The sequence below is a fragment of the Lepisosteus platostomus genome, chromosome 3 (assembly GCF_059453375.1).
Source record: "Lepisosteus platostomus isolate fLepPlt1 chromosome 3, fLepPlt1.hap1, whole genome shotgun sequence".
NCBI classification, from domain to species: Eukaryota; Metazoa; Chordata; class Actinopteri; order Semionotiformes; family Lepisosteidae; genus Lepisosteus; species Lepisosteus platostomus.
In genome coordinates, this window is record NC_142613.1 from 60,015,559 (window position 1) to 60,031,115 (window position 15,557).

General features: G+C 36.1%; 1 protein-coding gene across 2 annotated transcripts in view; it reads left to right on the forward strand.

Moving 5' to 3' along the window:
• The first annotated feature begins 11,730 nt into the window (after nt 1–11,730).
• Nucleotides 11,731–15,557, forward strand: part of kcnk2a (potassium channel, subfamily K, member 2a) — a 52,402-nt gene continuing 48,575 nt past the window's right edge. Inside the window, exon 1 of one of the 2 annotated variants that reach the window (XM_088626235.1) lies at nt 11,731–12,164. In XM_088626235.1, coding sequence (XP_088482361.1) covers nt 12,164 — 1 coding nt within the window. In that variant the 5' untranslated portion in view covers nt 11,731–12,163. Of the gene's footprint in view, nt 12,165–12,301; nt 12,383–15,557 lie in introns of those variants that run through there. The other variant, XM_088626236.1, reaches the window with a different exon arrangement.

Genomic DNA, 15,557 nt, shown 5'->3' on the forward strand with positions numbered 1-15,557 from the left:
AAAACTGAAAGCTGAGGCCATGTGATCTTAAAAGCCGACCAAGTGGGAACATGTAAATGCTGAAGAGGAAGGGGCCCAGTATTGAGCCCTGAGGAACACCAGACTTAACAACATCAATTTCAGACCTATACCCGTTAAGAAAGACAAAGTGACAGTGACAGTGAGGTAAGATTTGAACCATTTGAGAGCAGTGTCAGAAACTCCAGACACAGTCTCAAGACGAGAAAGTAAGATGTTATGGTCAACAGTGTCAAAAGCAGCACTGAGATCAAGAAGGATGAGTATAGAAAGAGAACCAGAACCAGAAGCTATTAGCTATTTGGTATCACTACAAGGAAGCATTTAATAACTTCAAATTACAAGAATATGTCTGCCTTAAGCCTCAGCTTCAGTTAATGCTTATTGAGCAAGTATCTTTCAACCATCCAAGCTAGTATGACTTAACAACAAATAAAATGTACAGCACACATTCAGCTTTGTAGTTTCTAACAATTGTGGCAGGCATTTAATTGACCTGATATTTCTGGATAAATTAGACTGCACTTTATTTTTTGAAGACCTTCAACAAATTTTGAATTTTCCATCTTGAAAGTTTCTCTAGTATTACATGCATTTCTAAAGTTAAAGTAGAAAAAATGATTTTCATTACTTTTGTAACAAAATGAACCTTTGTGATTGCTACTGCTTGTTTTCTTAACTTGCTTTCTTCTGCCTACTCCAAGCAATTGACTAAGACAATCAAATAAGGTTTGGTCCCATATTTAACTTGTTTAGGTTATAAGCACTGATGTAACTGTGAAAGCTTTCTTTTGTGGGCAGTTCCAGTGGATTGTTTATTTACCATGATAATAAAATCAGTCCATTGGCTTTTTTCAGACACTAAAACTCATATTGTAATTTGTCATATTTCTTTTGCTTTAACTTGTTTTCCTCACTGATGTTCAGCTAGAGAGTTTGCTACAACATCAAAACTGGATGCAGGACACCACTGATATTTATGCCTTCAAATTAAGGTTAATAAGTACATATCCCTACAAATCAAAAGTTGATACTTTATAGCTCTTGTAACTTATCTAGACTGCTTTAAAAATGTTCCATACTGCCATCTCCTCAGTTGCTTGCCATGAACAAAGCAAATAATTTGCATACAGCAGATTTTGTCAGTATTTTGTGTGTAAAACTGCATAAAACTGCATAAAACTGCATGAATAATACATTTGTTTTTTCTAGAGGAATAAATATGAAATATTTCTATTTTTAATCATACAGAGAGAAAAGCTAATTCTGCTGAAAACCATCCATCCTCAGCAGTTTAAGGTCACCTTTATAGTTACATTTTAGCCCCTCTTCCCAGTAGTTCAGCATTATTAGCCTCGGAATTGTTTTTTGCTGTACGTGTGAATTATTCATCAGTAGAGGAGAAAGATTACACACGATTCCTCATCTCCTTACATGTGATTACATCTTAAAAATGTGGATGCTCCCAGTTTAATTATCACAATGTAATCTAAGTGGTTGATTATCTTTAAAATACATTTTCCCACATGACTTGTATTTGCATTGAAAAAAGGCCTATCCAGCTTAAGAGCACTTACAGACATTAGTATTAGCCACATTTTAAAAGTAGCAGTAGCTGCTGAAGCAGTACAAGTGACCTATTTGCTTCATATTCATGTTTGCAATGAGGAGCTGATTATTAAACTGTAAGAAACCATTTACTTTGAATTATAATTCAGAAGTAACACTTTAAATTAAGGGTTGCAAATTCCATTTAGAAATCCTCTATCACCAGTAACATATTGAAACAATTACAAGTGCTGGCTAGGTATTCTGGCACAGATTAGGGGGAACCAATGGGTTTACCAAACAGTAGCTCTGTGAGGAAGGGGGGAAGTGTGTGCAGGGAGGTGGACCAAAGAAAGCTGGCTGTCGTACTCCTTCTAGGTGCCAACTTTAAACACAGTGAGCTGAATGGCTAGCATCAATGGCTAGAAGAGGAATGGTCCATGTTTTCTTAAGATGTCACACTTCAGCAAACAACTACTGTAGAACTCAATATTCTGCTCCGGGTAACTGTGCCTTGTATTGATGTGCAGACCTTTTGCTGCCCCCAGCCTCATTAGCATGCCCTCTGGGACTGAATCAGTAACAGTGCTAGTGTCCTTAAGAGCGTAAGAAAAGTTACAAATGAGAACAGGCCATTTGGCCCATCCAGCTCATTTGGTAATTAGTAGTCTTAGAATCTCATCTCATCCAGTTGTTTCTTATAAGAAAACAAGATATCAACTTTAACGACACACCTGTAAAGTGTGTTCCATACTCCCACAACCCTTTGGGTAAAGAATAGCGTTCTGTTCTTTGGTATAAATGCACTTCCATGCTAATTCCACCTCTGCCCTCTGGTTCATGCTTCACTGTTCATTTGGCAGAAATCCACTGGACTGACTTTGTGAATGCCTCTGAGAATTATGAATGCTTGTATCAAAAGCCTGTTGACAGTTCTCATTCCGTAAAAAAACATAAGAAAGGTTACTGTACATATTTGAGGAGGTTATTTTGCCCATCTAGCCCATTGGTCCTAGATTACTGAGTGTGTCATATATCCTTCTGGCATGTGGGGATGTCATTAATGCCTTGCATTCCTAGTCTTTAGCGGAAAGTAGGAGGACCCCCATACATTGCTCCAATGTTGCTGGCTGGGCACCAAAGGCATCTTTATTGCCACATTTAGAGAGATGTGGTATTCCCTATTATATTGATCTCATGCTGTCTTAACAGGTGGCATCTTCTTTGTTACACTGGGGACAATGGTACTGACTTGCAGGGATAGCTGAACCGGGGCCTGGTGCTGAGTTAAGCAAGATGTGCTGGACCAAGCAAAAATCTATGCTGGCCTGTAACCATGCAGAGCTTCCAATGGACTCAGCTACAAACTGATCAACCCATCAAAATTACCCCTGGTCTCAGCATGGATATGATGCTGTTGTCAACAAAGGCAAACACACATGTGACAGTCACGATGTTATTCACCAGCAGAATGCACCTGCTGGAGATCTGCAGGTCACTGTAGTAGTATACTTGGCGGGGGGGATAGAGTGGAGGGAAAATGACAATCTGGCATGGTGAAACAGAAGTGCTATTTTGTCTAAAGAATTAGAACAAGTAAGCTATATTACATCTTGCATAAAACAGAGAGGCAATTCTCCCTGATGCTGACATCATAACTTACAATAAAACCTCAATATTCACAAGTTCAGTATTTTTGATTTCACTTACTCATGCAAAGTTATTATTGACCATTTATTCCACATTAGGAGGTCAAATTCGCTTACTCTAGTTAGTAAACGTACTGTATAGCTTGGTAAACAAAGAGTTACCTTGTTTATGTAGAAGTATATCCTAGGTTATTCCTTAGTTATTCAGGTTCCTTCAGGAAAGGATAAGATGTGCGTTGTGTGCAGAGTTTTCAGAGTAATGCTTGTCCTGTATGTGACTCAGTGTTGTGCTGCGAAATAAAAGAACATTAAATAACAAAATAACAAAAAAAAACTCCATGATCCCCTAAGTTATCACAGCCTCGGTTCTGACATGTCTTGTGCAAAAGGACAAAAAAAGAAATGATAAGAAAGACAATTAGGCACATTACAAGAGCAGGAGTGTCTTGGTAGAGGGGAAAAATGTGAGTATACTTAATTTACTTTCCTGTCTGATATTTTCTTACTGTAACAAAATTCATCACAGCCTGGTGTTAGTGTGTGCGTATTTGTGCCTGTCTGTGCCCTGCAATGGGCTGGCATCCTATGCAGCCAATCATATGGCAGCCAATCTATGAATTGCCTTCATCACTCTGCTTTCCTCCCCACTGATAGCTGATGTGTGGTGAGCGTTCTCGCGCACTATGGCTGTCGTCCCATCATCAAGGTGGGGCTGCACATTGGTGGTGGTGGAGGGGAGTCCCCATTACCTGTAAAGCGCTTTGAGTGGAGTGTCCAGAAAAGCACTATATATAGTAAGTGTAAGCAATTATTATTATTATTATCCTGTCCAGGGTGGATCCTACTTTGCACCCACTGCATCCTGGGATTGGCTCCAGGGAACATAACCTTGAATTGGATAAGTGGTTATCAAAAGTGATGTGATGTGCTAACATAATATAGAGATTTGTGTCCCTCCTGGAGTAGGTAATTGATTATGGAAAATATTGAGAAAAAAATAAAAAAATTCTTGTCATTTGACTACAGATAAGATTTATTGGTTACAAATTTTAGAACCATTTGGAAGATTTGAATCTAAAATGAGGGTTTCTTATTTTATGAAAACAGACTACGAAAAAATGAAGTAGAGATTACAAGGGAATAGAGCTATTCAGAGTCAATAAAAGATGAATGGTTATACTGTACATCAGAAAATGTAATTTTAATGTCTCGTAGCAATCTGTAGAATAAATACTCCCAGATCTATGAAATTATGTCCCAAAACAGATTATTAAAGAGAAAAGAAAAAACAAACAAAGAGAGGAGTACAGTAAAGACTACATAAAAGTTTCCAAAATGTGATGACAGAAAAAGAGTATACCAAGCTAAAGGTACAACAATGTATTAGAATCATATAGAGAGACAGAAAAGAATATTGCAACACAGACAGAAAGATAGAGTTTTCTAAATGGTACAACTGTAAAAAATCTGTGAAAATGAAAATGTCTTATGTAAAAAAAGGAGGTCTGTTCCAAGATACCACCTCAGGAATTCAGATTATACATATACTGTAAGCAATATTCTCTAATTGTATTTCAATTCATTCTATCGGCTATACAGTATATACATACAATCTATACGTATTGTATAAATTAAAATAACATCATTTTAATAAGACCCATAGTGCTTTAGTCTTAGTGTTTCTACACTGCATTTAGTTTATATAGTTATGTTAAATAAGGCTTTTCAGGGAGCACGAATACAAATTTTATTGCAGGTACATTAATGGTACTCTCTCTTGTCACCAGAGGCTGTTTTAAATTAAAATTTGAGAAATACACTACGGAGCTTCAGAGTTCTGTTTTATTTATTCATGAAGCAGTACAATAGAAGTGTATTATACCATCAGTGTCTTACATGAAAGGCTGGTTTTCTGACTTGGATAGGGTAAAACAGATTAATACAGTAAACTAAAAAATCACAGTTCAAGATTAAAAACCAAGGAACCTGCTAAAATGCCCTCATGTCTTTAGTGGCAAGCTCACTAATGGCTTAGGTCTACTCTGAGAAAGTGATCAAGCAGATAAGAAAGAAAACAGAATTTTAATAAACTTTCATGTTTTGCACAATATAGAGAAGGGTGGATTACAGTAAATTTGACATATTACCAATGTCCTGTAAACTGCCATACTGACAGCCTTTCTTCAGGATGACAGAACTGTTGTACCAGGAGAGCCTCTGGCAAAACAACTGTTATCCAACAATTATGTAACATTCTAGAAAGAACATACATTGAAAGACTCCCGCTGAAACCAACAAGTTGTTAATAAGATGGCTCTCAAAAAACAAAAACAGCTTCAAACATTCAGAAATCCTATTAACTAGCATTCCATCATCCTTTCCTGACACCTAGAGTTTCTATCAAAACAAATTAAAACTTGTGGTGTACTGTACCTATATCATTTGTATGAATTGTAAATCTGGAGGGTTATAACAGACAGCGTCTCACTGAATACATTATCAGAGAAGTGTTTGATTACTATTCTATGATATGTCTTGATGGTTCCATAATTCATCATCGTTTTTTTTATGCAACATTAGTCTCAGAACATCCAGAAAAACATGTTAAAAATTGGCTTTATTGTCATTTCTTTTGTTGAGGATGTTTCAATCTTCCGTGCTCAAGATACCAAAAAAGATACCGAATGTCTATTTTTCCATGCCAAAAAGTAATCATTTTTTGAAAGACACCGAATGACACTGCTTGCCATTACACCCATGTTTTCTTCCATATACTGTAAATTCAATTGATTTCAAACATCAGTACTTCTGTAGTAGTCATTTTGGCTGTGTCAATGACTGTGAAGACAAGTGAACACACACCATACTTTGTGTGGTTGCACCTAATCGCTTAATGCAATGATATTTGACACAATGTAGATGTGGAGTCTACATCAATGTAAATTCACTTTGTATAACTTTGGTAGGCCACCAAAATGCTGAATCATACTGTAGGAACTGCACCATATAATATTTTTATGTAGGCCTTACACAGCATGTGCCTTCTATATGTTAGCATACAGCTCCTGATATCAAAACTGCCATTACTACAGATTTTAAAATACAAACTAATGTGAGTTTTATCCTCCAGGCATAAATGGTGAAGAGATGTGCTAAGCCTCTTCATTCCATTTCACTTTATGCCATAAGTTGGTGATTTTTCATTTAAAATACAGATATCTCTTAAATAATTGATACAAATATGAATCAAATGCAATGATTGATTGGAAAAGGAAACATGTTGCATTTTCTCAGCTAAAGCTTTAGGACTGTATGTCTGCTCCTTTGATTTAACATCACATTAAAAATATTTGTATTCAGAACTATAATATGATTTTTATTTGGCAGCATTTCCAGGTAGAAAGGCCTACAGAACATACAGTATGCTTTAGGAATGCGAAGCTGCTGGAACTGCTGTGTTCAATTTGCACTAATTACCAAGATAAAAAAAGAAGTGATGCCAACAATGTGCTGCGCGGTGTATAAAAACAACTCCGCAAGCCTGAAAACCATCCTCCCACAGGTATTTCTTTTCTCTTTTTACACTTGAAAAAATGTGTTTACCACAGTATACTACAGTAAAAAAATCTTCAATGTGAATGTCAATTTTTGTATACTTTTAATCTGTTTTCTAAATCACTAGTTACTAAATTAATCTAAATTACTACATTAGACAAAATATCACAATAATATTTGCGATCTGAAACATGAATGTAATGTAAACTAACAATACTTCATTTTCTCCTTGCATTTTGATTTTGAGTGTATACCTACTTTTGGCTTTTAAAGAAAAGCTAGAAACCTTGTCGAAACCCACAAGGGGGTGCCAACATCATCCAAGAAGCCTGAATCCATAATTATAGTACTTCCCAAAACTTCCACATACAGGTAAGACTGGTGAGACAAGGACATTTTGCGTAGGATTCTATCTGCTCTTCCTCTGAGAGTTCTTTTTTTCTTAGGGAGTATAAGGAGACACCTTAGAAACTAAGCTATTATCTTTGTCACAAGACAGTAGAAAAGATAAAGCACAAGTGAGGAGAGAAAGAAAGAGCACAAGGAGAAAAGATTTGTCAGACTTCCCACTTTGTTTGGACTTTTTGCAAGAAAAAGGCCATTAATTTGAACTGGATGAACAAGCCACTACACATTGAACAAAATACCAGCTGAAAAACTTCTCTAACCCACTAGTTAACTGGTGTAACCTTCTCTGTTACTGATTTTTGAAAAAATATAATCATTATATTTATTTTTGAGAATTATGTGAAAAATCATCACAGTAACCATTATTATTAGCCATTATTTATCATACAGTAACATCCAACTTAAGTGCCTCAAAGATTTTGATGAGCATTAGCAAAGCTTCATTGGTGGTTTGAGGCTTTTTCTAAAGTAATAGAACATAGTTTGTATCATTTCTTTTGCAATTTAGCACCACTGCTGTTAGTACTGGTGTGCCACAGGGGTCTAAATTAGGACCACTCTTGTTTGTAATTCATGGTACCCTTCAGTCATCCTGTATATTTCAGGAACATGGCTCTGAATATCATTTCTATACTGATCACATTGAAATCTACCTAATTTCTATCTTCAATAGTCAAACAGCAGTGTTCTAATTTATATCATGATACCACGATAAATAAACATGAATGCATCAGATTTTTTCCTATTTTAGGTTAGTCACTTAATAATCCTGCATTTACTCAAAATGCTCTAGTAAAAAGCTTTGGTACACTGTTTGATTCTGGCCTAATCTTAGTATATTTGGAGTATCATTAAAACATCTTGAAATATGTAGAAATGCTAAGAATCAAATACTGTTTACCTATGACTGGTGCTGAAAAGATATCACAATCCTTTTTTTAGGACTGGGATGTTTTGTTATCCAATAAGTAAAGCAAAATCTAGAGACTGCATTTTGTGCTAGTGCTGCTCATGTCTCTCCAATACCTGTAGAGAATAAAAGTCAGTTTTCCGTTTCACCCAGCTACTGTCTCTAAAATAAAAACATCGAAAATCTAATGATATGTAGTGATTCCACTGCTGCACACAATTTATGTACTTTCAGGTGACTCCGATGCATGTTTTTAAAGTTTGATGCAGTCTTTATTAGCAGAATTTGAAAAAAACGTTAAAAAAAATCACTAAAATAAAAACCCCCGCATATGCTTTGGATCCTATTCTCTTTGTCTTGTTCTGTTTAAATTTTGCAATTTGCTGTCCTAAAGTCACATACATATATATATAATCATCAATGAGTCATTAGGACCTGAAATCGTTTCCTTAGCCTTTAAATTTGCAGTAATTACTACTCTGTTAGAAAAGAAGAATTTAGTCTCCAGTCTGCTTAGTAATTATCAGGCAAAATCTAACTTACTATTTTTGGCAAGCTGGTCCACAACATGCTGTTGTCATTCAGTCAAAAGATCATTTAATTGCAAATAAGATACAGTATATGAACCACTTCAGTCTGGGTTCATATCAACCCATAATACGGAAACAGCTCTTGTTAGGATTACTAATGATTTACAGATGACTGCTGCCTCTGTTTTTGTAACCATTCTTGTCCTGCTGGACCTCAGTTCATTCTTCATCCTAGAGTACAGTGTACAGTACATCTGAATAACAGGGCATCTTTTTAAATGTATTTGCTTCCTTGTTGTATTTTTTTGCATTAGTTGTTATGAACTACCTGTTGTTGTGGATCCACAGTGATTCTTAGTTTGTGTTTGTCATCTCCTGTCTGTTCCGCCATCTTATGTCAGGTTATAGACACTGATTCACCTCTGGTTCACAAAGACTCTTGCAGTGCCTGTCCATCAAGAAAAAGCCAGGGTGGAGTTCAGGGTATTGAACCTCTCATGTAAATATTTTTGTGCACTGGAGAACTTACACATTATTATTATTTTGTATCTCATTATGGTTTCCTGTGATGTATATGGCGTCTGTGACCAATCCCTGCCTTAGACCAAGGTGGTTCAGTCACAGGTGACCGTGCTTTCTGTTTTCATACTCTAAGGCAGTGTCTAAAGATCTCCCAGCCCACATTAGTGTTTGCAAGTTAGTCAGAGCTATTAAATTATGCCTTGACACTTACTTTTATACCCATTTAGTTCTGTTTACAGTATTAAAATACACATTCATATGTTTATAATGTTTTTGTTCTGTCATGTTGTAAAGCATCTTTAGATGGTGTTGAGAAAGCACTCCATAAAATATTTTGATGAGAAACTCTGAGTCAGTTTGCACAATTTAATTAAAGACTTATTTAGAATATTTTAACTCATTTTGTTATTTTCTACTCCTTACCCTTTGTTTTTTTTTACGTGTTCAAAGTCCAAACTTATTTTTGTGCTACAGTTAGGCAATTTGTATTTGTAATCATAAGATTCATTTGAATGTTAAGTATAACATGTGTTTTAGTTCTGGGTTATTTACTGTATACTTTTGAGTCCAACCCAGTGATTTCATCACTTGACAAGTATCTAATAGTTTGACTTCCAAAGTGTCATGACATTGCCTCCAGCGTGCTTCTGAATTTGCTTGGAAGTAAAAAAAAGTTAGGAGACCCATGAAAAAAAGTTTTGTGGACAAATGTCTGCAACACTGATAGAAGATCAAAGTTTAGAGAACCTTATCTGTGAAGCCTGGTCTGGCACAGCCCCCTGATGATGGCTTTCTACAGAAATAATTTGGACATTTACATTAACATTTTGTCTTCCATACTGGTTGTACTGTATATATTAGGTGGCAATTCACCATGCAGCACGATAATAACACAAAATGTATAGGCAAAGCAAACAAGGGGTTCATCGGGAGAATGAAGTGGAAAATCTTAGACTGCTCAATCCTCAGACTTAAATCCAATTAGGTGTGCATTTTTTATACTGAAGAAAAAAGGGAAATCAGAACACCCCGAGAACTGGCAAGAACTCAAAGTGACAGCAGAATAGCATCTTAAATGATTACAGAAAATATTTGGTGAGCTCAGTGCATCACAGTGGTCCCCCTAGAAACAAGTTGGGAATCGCTGCTCATTTTCTCCTCAGAGCTGTCTCAACACATACAGTACAGTACTGTACCAGGGTCATTTAGGCAATGACAATCTACAGTTAGAAAATATTTTCATTAGTTTATAAATTTGAATAGTTGTATCTATAAAGTCGTAGACTACCATCTGCCACTGTCTTGCAGCATCTGTAAAAATAAGGTGAGGACTCCACTACATTAGATTTTCAATTTCTAATTATCTACAGTAAATGACATTGTTACAAAAACTATTTTAAATTCTGTGATACCTTACTATCAAGAAGTCATTGATTTTTCTTTGCTGTGTTTGTTTACATTTACAGTAGCTTCTTTCACCCATAAAAGTGTCCACTTGGAGCATTCAAGATATGGTTATAACATTTACTAAAAAATGTCTACGCTTCATTTGTAATTCAACAAAATGGGACTTCATTGGAAGGGGATGTGTGATATTTAAAGGCATGTACAGTATATATACTGAATATTTTCAATGGGATATAAATTGGATGACACTTTATCACAGGGCATAAAATGCTGCAATCTTTAATATCCTTTTTGTGTAGAAGATATAGACCAATAGCTTTTACCCCATGAATAGATTAATCGCAGAAACTTTTACTCTCACAGAACATCATGACATCATAAATAAAACCTTTGCCTAGTTTCTGAAAGTGTTCAGATTTTCTGGATTGCTTCCTTATATCTTGTGTGATATTATTTTCATGATTCAAAGTCTTACTTCAGTCTTTAACCCTTATAAGGGTTTCGAAAATGTCCATGTACTGTATGTTTCATTACATGCTGTAGTATACAGTATACAGTATATTTGAGGAAGATTCATTAATATCTCAGATTACATGTGAAATTGTTCCTGGTCATGCAATTAAATAAAATTAAAATGACCAGGTACACCTCCTTTATTCCATACTGTAAAATATTAAAATAAGAATCCAAAAATGTATTGTTTGCTTAAAGGTTTCTATTACATTGTTATTTTCCACCTCTAAAACTATTTCCACACATGCGTTTGCGTTTTACGCAGGGTCAATAAATGAAATTTATAGTTACTGTTTGAAAAATAGTAACAGACGCTTTTTCAAGGATAGAAAGTGTAACATTTAAAATATTTTACTGTCTTAAAAATGTTAGTAACACGTGTTCAGCACCCGAACCCCAGAAAATCCCCAACACATACTGTACTGTTTGTGGTTAATTTTTTTTTATTGAAATCCTTTCCAATAGTGCTGTACAGTATATCGGTTTGAGGTAACTAATTTTGCCCATAAAATGCTGTATGCAAGAAGAAAAAGGGGTGTATGCAAGGTTATGTTCCACGTGTTGAGATGCATGCGAGTGCACCTGTCTTCAGGAGTCACTGAATTCTCACATGGGCTGCTTTACAACGTCATACCATCAATAACCCACACCCCACACGATAATACTCTTGTCTGGGTCAGAGAAGCAAAACCGTAGTCAATTGCCCTGTTGTACCGCTGAAACTGCTGAGAACATTCGTGTGGCGTGCATCTCCTTATCAGTAGGACCTTCCAAACATGCGTATCGGTGCTTGCCCAGCAGATATTATGTCATTAAAGAATTTCCTGGAAGCAATTAGCCCCCCTCCACATTCCTTTTTTACCTTTTTTTGTGTTTGTTCTGCCTCGGACTCGGGTGCTGTGTTCTGAGGAATATTTCAATGGGTGTCTAAAACAGAACTCGGGAGACAGACGTAGCTACTGTAACTAAAAGCTGGAAGGAGCTGAGCACATTCTGCGCTATGTGGAAGCGTTCGTCTAAGACTCTATGCTTGTGACTAAAATAAAATCTTGGACTTCACTGCTGATGAAGAACGGGAAGGAAAAAGAATTTGGAAGAGAAGAAGTAAGTGACTTTTGAGTTATTTTACATATAGGATTCATGCATGTTATAGATCGGTTGTTCCTATACATTTTTTTAATTATTTTTGTGTGTCGCATGGCAAGCGAAAGCTGCCAGCTGTTTGGTGCGTGTGTGTGTGAGTAAGGAAGATCCTTCATGTTCCAGCCTTGATATTCGGAAGCGACAGTAATTGCATGTGAACGGAAGATGCAGTGCTGAAGGTACAGTATTGGTGATGCTGTTCTGAGTGTCGTGTTTGGATATCTTAATTTTTGTAATGTTTTTTGCTTGTCACGTTTATGGTGTGAGGATCGATTTTTAATTTTGATGGATTCGAAAATGTTTTTGTGATTTTAGACGGGGTGAAAAGTGAGAAGCTATTTAAGCAACCTGTTAATCAAATGGAGTAGGACCGAGTGTTTATGAAGTGCTTTCCTGTATCTTTGTGTTTCATACAGTATGTCGGTATCTAGCATTTTAAATCAGTAGAAACGTAACTTATATAAAAAATAAAATGAGTTTAAATGGAAAAAAATGTTTCTTTGGTTTTGTTTGATTGTCATTGTTGAAACTGACGTTCTTCATTTGAATTCTCTGATGTCAGTATTCTGAAACTAGTGAGAATGTCTGGTTTAGCTTCAAGTACTGTATATACTGTACTGTATTGGTTTGGGTTGCGAGAATGCGTTTCATTGCGCAGGTGTAGAACAGCTGCCGATTATAAGTACTTATTTCTAAATCATTGTATAATAATGGTAAATTATTTTGTACAACAGGAATGCAAGTGTAAATGTGGTGACTTCGGTGTCAGGAAGTGTAGCCTTTGAAGTCACCGAATTTATTGATTGCAAATACAGTACGTTTTTCAATTTCAACTTTTTGAATTAAGCATACATTTGCAGTATTGAATAACAGAATCGGAAGCTTTCCTAAATCGTGATTTTCTTTATTTGGAATGATGTTTTTTTGGAATTAAAGAAATAGAGAAATGTGATTTCGTTTTCCTTCCTTGTAAAATTAAAGGCTGAATAAAAAACATTTTAGCTCAATTAAAATTGAATTGTTCGCCCCCCGCCTTGGAAATCCGTAGCATGTTCCGGACCCAAATGGGTCTTTAATAATTGCACAGATAAATTGTTTGGACAAAGAAACCGTATGGCAGAACTAATTGATCTTAGTCAATCCAATAGGAAAGATAAAATAACAAATGAGAAACGCAAACTTGATTTGATATATAGTAAAATCTATCGTTTAATTTGTTGCATGAAACAACGCTGCCTTAAGGTTTTATCTTGTAGTTTTCCACGTTCAAATAAATTGGGAGCGATGTTAATTCAGTTTTTGTTAAATCATAAAATTAGTGTTAAATTTTCCAAAACAACAGAATTAGAATAAAACAGTACAACAGGCGGCATCAACCGCCCACCCTCGATTATTACCTCCCTCCAAATGTTCAACCAAAGGACCTGTAAGCAAAGATCAGACTGCAGCAGTAGAACGTAGAAGTGCAACAGGGGTTTGACCGCATCAGTTGCAGCCCCTTTAATCCCCTCAAACTGTGCAATGGGTTTAAACAGTAGTAAACGTCCATATAAATTATATCAATATCAAAAGCAGGATCCAAAGGTCATGCTAAGAATAACAGGACAAAGAAGATGAGACCTCGTGACAGAACCTACTGTAGCTACTATGGATTGACATTCCATAAATGGATAAAATGGTAACCACAGTGCTCCCTGGACAGAGTTTACACCAGGACTAGTGACAGGTTTCATATGACAGGAGCGGCCTACTCTCTGTGATGAAAAATTAAGTAAATTGTTCCATGATTACAGCAGGATTTTTTGGGACCAAAAAGACTTTTGTGCTAGTAAACATTTTCATTTGTGACATTCAAGCCCTTGTTCCAAACAGCTGTTATGGGTTTGTACTGTATTGTATGTTTGTATACAGATAGAGGAAGCCAGTCCCTTTTTTTCCCCCTGAAGTTCAGTTCATTATGCAAAGGTAGTGTAGACAACCCTCCCCTACCCACCTCCCACCCCAGGAACACCGGAGAAAACGTGCATTTCAGAATCGCGATACAATTTTAAAATATCTATTAGTGTATGCCCCCCTTTATCAGTCCTTAGTGAAACAGGAAAAGGGGATTTGCTTGAAAGGGGTTTAACATTATGGACAACAGGAGAATGAGAAAGGCTTGCTTTCTCAGACTTTGTGAAATCTCTCCTCTACACACAGTGGCCCAAATACACAGAAAACATGGTGGTGTTGTGGTTACCATGGCTGCCTCACAGCTTCATGTTCCTCGGTAACCATATTGGTAAAATGTGACCCCAGTATATAATCTACTATTGATTTGTTTAGCTGACACTTTTATCCAAAGCAATTTACATTTACTGTACAATACCTATGCAGCTGGTTGTTTGAATGGAGCAATTCAGGTGAAGCACCTTGCTCAAAGATACAATAGCAGTATCTCAGATAGGATTTGAACCTACAACCTTAAGTTTCAGGTTCAAAACCCTCACCATTGTTCCACATTGCTGCCACTTGAAAGATGACATAGTCTACAGTGAAGTGTATAATGTGGAGGAGGCAACAAATGTTATCTGAAGCAATATATTAATAAAGTCCTTCTGATTTTGTTATGCCCAAGTGGGTCATTTAGGCATCCAGCTGGCCTGAGCATGAAGCTTGGTGTTGGAGCAAATAAAAAAAAAGATGATGGCTGATACAAAGTTTGTATTTTTTTCAGTTATAGGGAAGTAATGGCAGTATTAACATCCCTCTGCAATTAATGTTTCTAAATATCAGTATATATCATTTCAAGCAGAAGGAGTCCTATTTAGGTGAATTTTATCACATTGACCAAAACAAATTCAGGAGGAATGTCGTAAAGGTCAAGAGATTCATTCTTTGTGCTTCCTGATCTGCTCAGACAATGATATGGAACTGTATGTGTGCATCCAGTGTAGCCTTCTCTTCAAGAGAAACATCAAATAAATGCAGAGACTGGAGAAACTTCAAACAAGCCAATTTAATTACAAGATTTGCTGCAAAGGGTTCCTTGCATGCAAAGTTTCAAAGCTCATACTGTATACAGTGTGCCTGAGCCAGCTGACATTAAAACAGTAATTTTGCGATGGTTATGGATAAGAAATTCAGCATGCTGTCTAAGCAGTACTTTTTATTCTTTTGTGATACATTTGATTTCCAATTCACTAGAATCAGAAAAAAATTGTTTATGAGCTTATCCTAGAAAGGCAAATGTGGTTTATAATTCACAAAATTGTGTGAAATGTAATTAAAATCAAGTAGAGTTAACATTAACAAAAACAGAATCACAAACTGAATTCCTAACGCTACAAGGGTTGTACTGTAGTTTTAAGCATA